The sequence below is a fragment of the Juglans microcarpa x Juglans regia genome, chromosome 5S (genome assembly GCF_004785595.1).
Source record: "Juglans microcarpa x Juglans regia isolate MS1-56 chromosome 5S, Jm3101_v1.0, whole genome shotgun sequence".
Taxonomy (NCBI): Eukaryota; Viridiplantae; Streptophyta; class Magnoliopsida; order Fagales; family Juglandaceae; genus Juglans; species Juglans microcarpa x Juglans regia.
In genome coordinates this window covers 27,925,786-27,933,692 of record NC_054603.1, presented here as the reverse complement: position 1 = coordinate 27,933,692, position 7,907 = coordinate 27,925,786, and the positions used below count along the sequence as shown (strand labels likewise).

Genomic DNA, 7,907 nt, shown 5'->3' with positions numbered 1-7,907 from the left:
CCAAGTTAATTTTTTATCTTTAAATTTTTTTCAAAATTACAATATTATCCTTATCAAAATGGTATTTTTTTTATTTAATGAAGAACTTGCACATGCAGTCCCCAAATGAGAGTTGCAAATAGAATTTCTCTTTAAAATATAGAATGAGCAAATGTCGTGCACTATTTTTGAAGAAAATGAGTAAATATAAGATCCAAATGAATTTAATTTTTTCAAAATGAGTTCGTGATGCTTTCACAATCCATAATTATATTTAATGTTACTCAAATATTATAATATGAGTTTTTTTTTTCCCAGCCAGGCGACTTGTGAGAATTTTTTTTTTTCTTTTTTATAAGAAATCGTCCAATCATTTCATTAGACCAGTGAGATTGTTGACATCAACTATATTAGCTAGGGAACTAACTCTACTTGAGGTCCGTAGCTAGGCAACCATATTGATTAATGGCATACCCTTTGAGAGGACCTTATTGCTAATCTATAACGCAAATTATATAATCTATTTGGTAACCAAATCATGGTTTCGATCGGTTTATTTTCTAATTTCTTCTACCCTTAAAATAAAATAAAAGAGGAGAGAGAGAGAGAGAGAGAGAGAACGCGCATGTGAAAAATAAATTGCAGTCAAAGCTCATACAAATCAGAACCAAGAATCCTTCAAAATTATCAAGCGACGTTTGTGTGGTTAAGCAGTCGATGATCAAGAAGGTTTCTGTTTATATTTTATATATATATATATATATATATGTATTATATATGTGTATATGTATATATATTATATGTATATGTTGTATCATATTTGCTGTTTTTAACTTGTTATTTCATTCAACGTATCCTAATTCCTTCGTGACTGATCAATTGAAACTATAGATCATCGACTTATAAATTATAACAAACAAATATTAATGGAACATTATATATAATATGAATCTATTTTTCAGAAAAACTTTTTTTTCTTTTTAGAACTTTTTTTGTTTTGAGATTTTTGTTTCTCGAGGGTTGGGGAGTTGTGTAGAGAGAGTCGCGAAAGAAAGCTACAAGCCTACAACACACACACACACGCAGAATTGCGAGAGTCGGTCAATTTACGTGGGTTTATAAGACTCTAAAGTCTTTGAAAGTTAAGTCAATACCCCACACGTTCTTCTTCTTTAATTTTATTTTTTCTTTGCTAGAGGAGCCGTGCTACTGCGTCTATATAAACCCCTCCAAAGTTCCAAACCCCACCAATACAGGAAACAGTACTACTCCCGAAGTATCAGACAAAACCCACCATAGAAAAAATAACCTTAATTACCTCTGTTCGATCTGTTCTGCTTCTCTTGTTTGTTTGTTTGCTTTTCTTTCCTGGGAAGCAAACAGAGCTTTAAGCAGTACTTGTCTGCAGCTAGCAAACCCAAAAGGAATTAACAGCTTCGTAGGAAACATTCTGGAATCTGATCAAATGCCAAGAAAGGGTATGAGGAGCCTCTGCTTTCACTCCAAAACGCCTTCCTACTCCGCCTCTCGCCACCCTTCACCTTCTTCGAGACATCCCTCCGTCTCGACCCCTCGGAGAAGCTTCTCCGACACGATGATCGAGCAGAGCATCGACGCCGCCGCTTCCTTGATCATGAAATGGGACCCGGAAAGTTCTGCCTACGCTAAAGTCACCTCCATCTTCTACGAAAGCAAGAGAGAGGCCATTCAGTTCATCAAGTGCGTTAACGATCTCCAGAAGGCCATGCATGCCTTGGTCTCAGATAACTCCTCCACTTCTGAGAGGCTCGTGTACGCCCAGAACCTGATGCAGATTGCCATGAAGAGACTCCAGAAGGAGTTCTATCAAATCCTTTCCATGAACCGGGCCCACTTGGATCCCGAATCCGTCTCCGCACGATCTTCACGCGCCTCCACGAGATCGAGCACCTCCGACTATGAAGACGTAGACGATGATGTGCGCCCCCCAGGTGATTCCATCGAGGAAGTCGAGGAGGTTTCTTCCATTGCCATGACGGACTTGAGGTCCATAGCCGAGTGCATGATCTCGTCTGGTTACGCTAAAGAGTGCGTTAGCATATACAAAATCATCAGAAAATCAATAGTGGACGAAGGCATTTACCGTCTTGGCGTTGAGAAACTGAGTTCCTCCCAAATCAGCAAGATGGACTGGGAACTGCTGGACATGAGGATCAAGGCCTGGTTGGACGCAGTAAAAATCTCCTTGAAAACGCTCTTTAACGGGGAGAGAATACTGTGCGACCACGTCTTCGCTTCGTCGGACTCCATCAGAGAATCTTGCTTCACCGACATTTCCAAAGACGGAGCTACTCTGCTATTCGGATTCCCCGAAGTACTCGTCGCCAAGAGCAAGAAATCTCCCGAGAAAATCTTCCGCGTGCTCGACATGTACACCGCCATCGCTGAAAACTGGCCCGAGATCGAATCCATCTTCTCGTTCGAATCAACTGCGACCGTCCGATCTCAAGCCATCAACTCCCTGATCCGTCTCAGCGAGTCGGTGCGCACAATGCTGTCAGACTTCGAGTCAACGCTGCAAAAGGATTCCTCAAAGTCACTGGTCCTCGGCGGCGGAGTTCACCCGCTGACGCTCAATGCGATGAATTACCTCTCAATCCTCGGAGATTATAGTAATGTCCTCGGTGACATTTTCGCCGACTGGAATCCCCCTCCGAAATCCTCATTACCGGAATTCTACTTCGATAGTCCACAAACCGATGAATCTCCGGCACCGGAGATTTTCATGCGCATAGCTTGGCTAATCCTCGTGCTTCTTTGTAAGCTCGACGGCAGGGCCGAGCATTACAAAGACGTTTGTCTATCATACATATTCCTAGCCAACAATCTTCAACACGTGGTCTCCAAGGTCCGCACGTCAAACCTACTGTACCTTCTGGGCGAGGAATGGCTCGCAAAGCACGAAGCCAAGGTGCGACAGTTTGCGGCGAATTACGAGCGTTTCGTTTGGGGAAAGGTGATCGCGTCACTGCCGGAGAACCCAACCGCTGAGGTCTCCCCGGCGGAAGCGAAGGAGGTTTTCAGGAAGTTCAGTTTGAGTTTCGACGAAGCGTATCGGAAGAAGGGTTCGTTCATTGTATCGGACCCGAAACTCCGAGACGAAATGAAGATGTCAATCGCGAGAAAGATCGTGCCGGTTTACCAGGAGTTTTATAAGAAGAATAGGCAGCAGCTTACCGGGAGCGGAGAGAGGAATGCGCGGTTATATGTCAGATTTTCCCCTGAAGATGTGGGGAATTACATATCGGACTTATTCTTCGGGACAGCCGGCTCTGGTAGCAGACCGTCGTCTTCGTCGTCCTCGTCTCATCGCCTGCGGGAACGGTCCACAGCGTAGAGTTTCATTCGGTGATTTTTTGTTGTTTTTTCCCCGTTATTTTGTCTGGATATGTACATGTGGCTCATTATAATTTAAGCATTTTTCTATAACATATTTACTTTGTCAAAAGATGCTACCGTGCATACCGGCATTAATAAATTATATAAAAGTACAAAAGTAAATTAATTATATAAATATCAATTAATAAATTGACGTGATTTAATATTATAAGATTAAAAAATTATTTTTATTATAAAATTAATTTAATAGATCATATGAAATTACATCTATTTTTAAATTTATTTTTATATAATCTTTTTATATTTATATCATTTTCTTAAAAATTCTACTAGCTCAAATTTTGATTTTTGGATAGTTGTTATACGACTTTATTTCTCCGGTCGTTTTCGATGCTTGATTTTGTCTGATGGCCGTCCAACAACACAATTTGTTTTGTTTTTCCTTAAAATAAAATACATTGCATAACTCTGAGGTTAGAATACGACAGACCAGAATATAAGTTAGAACGAATAATGAAGGTTTTTTTTTTTTTATCAATATTTGTTGTCTCCCGTGGTAACAACATACATATATATATATATATACACGAGGGATTTTATAATAGATTAGTCATTATTCACCTCCACACTATATACTTAATAATTTTTTTTTCATAAATTATAAAATATAAAATATTAAATAGTGACTGATAAAAAAAATTACTCATATACGAGTGAGCAAGCTAGCTAAGGACTCGTCAACAGGTGAGAAAAGAACTAATGGAGGCTGGAAATAGTGAAAAGTGAAGCTGAGAGACATGAATGGAAATTCGGCTGGAATCCTTCTAATTAATATCAAATTCAAGTGCTTAATTATATTTAGGAATGTATTAATTATTTATAAAAGAATTTAGTGCAACATGTAATAAAAGTAATATTAGAAATTTTTCTCAAAACCTCATAAAACATCTTAACTCTAATTATTTTACAACTATTTACAAATCATTTCACTACTATTAACAAATTTTTTATCTCATTTCATCTCTATATATTTTCAAAATCTTTAGCATAGTTCGTATTAGTTTTCTTAAAAACTCTTTTTTCAAACCGATATATATGGAGGCCAGATACATCTTTTGTATTGTTAGCATGACATGATTTTATTTGTAAGAAAATTTTTAAATTTTGATTCTAGCAAATCAAATTTTGCCAATTAAGCCAACGCTAAATGGATTATATATATATATATATATATATATATCAATCTCTGATACCAAATTGTTGTGAATTGTTTCTTCTTTGTTGAACTTATTTTGTTTTCTGACAATCCCCACCTGGAGTTTCTACTTTGGTTGGTTCAGGATTATCTTTCGACAAGTAGGTCAGGAACCCGGAGGTGTAAGTCCCATTTTGAAGCCAGGGAGGCGAGTGTAGGGCAGCTATAGGTTCAAACCCGAGGGCCGAGAGTGGTAAGTTCGCAGACCCCTGAGATGCGACGGTTGGTGTTGTCCTAGGACAAAATGAGTTGGATGAATAGATCCAATTCAACAATTAGTTCCAGGTCGGCTATGCCACCTGACATAGTCAATGAGGAAGACTGTGCTTTTGAAGCATTAGAATCGTCTGTGCTGGGATCATGGAAGATTCCAAAACTTGATGTTAGCACGATCTATCGAACCAATTGGTTTGAAAGATCTCTACACACACAATTTTGTGTACGTACTGTTGAACAAACTTATGCTATTTCTAAAACCCAAGAAAAATGTTATTTTTTTCAAGAAAAACAGATAACCAAATTCTTGGAGCAAGGTTTTAGATATATACATATTGGATCTGTCCAAATTACTGCCAAACCCTTAACAAGGAGAGGCATCAACGCATCAGTACTATTTTGTTTAAGGGATGCCAGATTCAATAATTTTGAAACAAGTATTCTCGGAATGATTCAATCCTCCTTAACGGATGGACTAGTCCATTTTAATTGTTATCCTGATTTAACACTTGCTCTTGATGATAATCATATTTTAAAATGTTTAACCCTAAACATTTTAACCTCTGGATATGATATGCTTAAGGGTAGTAAACCCCTTACTTTGATTTACAGGATTTATTATCGCCTTTTAAAAACGAGTTTAAATCCAAAAGCCATTGCAAAACCCATCCAGGGAAAAACTCTTCTGATCCAGAGTTCAACCCCAGATGCGGATGTTTCAACTCCAAAAATAATTTTTTGGAAGGACATAATCCTTCCCAAAGAATGGATTTTGGAAGATGAAGTTCCTCCTATCCTACGAAATCCTGTTGACAGTTACCCAAGTAACATTCAACAGTATTTGGATGGAACTATTAAAATTAGTTTTGATCAGGCTAGATCTTCAGGGCTAAGGAGAAATTTATATGCTGGATCTAGTTCTTCTTTTGAAGGGTCGGAAATTCCAGTAAGAAGAGACTAAAATCTCAAGCAATTTCTGGAAGATTCTATTAAAACGGCCCAACCCATTAATCCTGTTTTAAAATTGAAAGGACTTTCTACGTCCTATCAAGTTACTTCTGCTTTTTACTCAGCACAGGATGTTGGATCATCTAAAGACCAACCTACTCATAATGAAGCTGATAATTCTCCTATATCACCTACAGCTTCAGATATGGTAGCTCCTGTTGCACCACAAGTTCATCACAGTCTAACTGTGTTGAATAAACCATTTGTATTTGATCTTGTTTATCTTTTTGAAGAATACAAACTTTCAAAAAACAGTGCTAGGCGAAAAGGCTATCATGCAAAGTATTCTGAAAAAGAAAAACAACGTGTTAAACGGAAATGGAAAGAAGAAATTAATAAGCAGCAAAAGCATATTCTTTTCTTTGATTTTATCGAAAATATTTATGTTTCTAACAATACTTTGAATGTTGTTAAAACTGATTTTGTCAAGGAAGAAGGCAAAATGGTCGTTCTGTCTAGCCATCCGCCTTTGGAGACTGTTCTCATTACCCACAAAGGGGTTGAGATATCTGCTTCACCTTTCAAAATCTTGGAAACTGTTTCCAGAGATCCTGAGAAGGACAAGATTCTCAAAGAAACAAAAAAGGTTATTTCTCAAAATAACTTTGTGAATCTTGCTCTCCATACGATCGGACAACAGTTAGATCGGATTGAAGAAAAGGTTGAAAAACCTGATCCTATTCCTTTGGTTTTAAACACAAATCAACCAAAGAAAATGATTAAAAAACCTTTGATTATCTTACATGAAAGTCGAGCCAAAATTGATTTTAAAAATCCCCAGGCAAAGACTTTAGATAAGATTGATCAAATGCTTAATGATCTAAAAAGAGAACAGCCTTCTACTAGTGCTTTGTCCAACAAAGAAATAGAAGAAGAAGTTCTAATTGAAATCACAGATGAGTCTTCTAACGATCATTCTTCTGAAGAAAAGCATCTTGATTTACTTGAAAAGAATTTTCAAGATATAGTTTTAAAACCTGAAATCGCCAGATTCTCTTCAAAAGGACCCCAACCTATGAGTCTAACGAAGAACTGGTATTCCAGGCCTACTCCTCCTGATTTACAATTTGAAGAAAAAGTTTTTCAAAACCAATCTTCTTACTCTGCTGACAAGGTTTACGAATGGAATATTGATGGTTTCTCTGAACAAGAGATCATGAATACCATGAGTAAAATGTCCCTTGTAGCAAATGCTTATGTAAACAACAATATCAGACAACCTGATATTGTTAAGATTTTAACACAAGGATTTTCCGGTGTTTTAAGAAATTGGTGGAATAAACACCTAACCAGAGATGCCAAAGAAACCATTCAGAACGCTATCAAGTGTAATGATGAAGAGTTACCTATTTTTTATGAATCCATTGGATCTGCCCAATCTGATGGAGTTAATACTTTGATTTACACAATTTTAAAACATTTCATTGGCACACCATCTGATATAACTAGTCGCATCAGTGACCAGTTAAATAATCTTAGATGTCATCAGATGTCTGATTACAGATGGTATCAAGATGTTTTTATTTCCAAAGTAATGCTTCGAGAGGATAGCCAGAAGCCTTACTGGAATGAGAAATTTATTGATGGTTTACCTCGCTTGTTTGCTTACAAAGTGAAGGATGAACTTACTATTGCTGGGTCTCTTAATTACGACGCATTCACCTATGGTGATATTTGTGCAGTAATCAAGAAACTTGGTATTAGTATGTGTAATGATCAAAGAATGCTTCGATAGCAGATGAGGAATAGCAAGAAAGCCAAATAGGAAATGGGAACATTTTGTGAACAATTTGGACTTCCTGCTATAGCTCCCTCAAAAAGGAAGCACAAGTTTTCTAAACCTCATGGTGGTATCAGGAAAAAACCCCGTGATGAATTTTATAAGAAAACTTACAAAAAACCATTTTCTAAGCCATTTTCTAAGAAAAAGAAATCTAAAGATTATTCTCAAGGGAAATGTTTTATTTGTGGCAATCTAAGACATTTTGCTGATAAATGCCCGCAGAAAGCCAAAAAAGATAAAAAATTAAAAAAGAAGCTTAATCAGTTGAATATTGATAACAATGATATA

The 7,907-nt window shown here is 37.1% G+C and overlaps 1 protein-coding gene across 1 annotated transcript; it reads left to right on the top strand.

The window, feature by feature from the left end:
- Positions 1 to 1,216: 1,216 nt before the first annotated feature.
- LOC121266951 (exocyst complex component EXO70H1-like) lies at positions 1,217 to 3,426 on the top strand. The gene has a single exon (XM_041170813.1). The coding sequence runs from the start codon at positions 1,445 to 1,447 to the stop codon at positions 3,353 to 3,355; it is 1,911 nt and encodes a 636-aa protein (XP_041026747.1). The 5' UTR covers positions 1,217 to 1,444; the 3' UTR covers positions 3,356 to 3,426.
- The last annotated feature ends 4,481 nt before the right edge of the window (positions 3,427 to 7,907 follow it).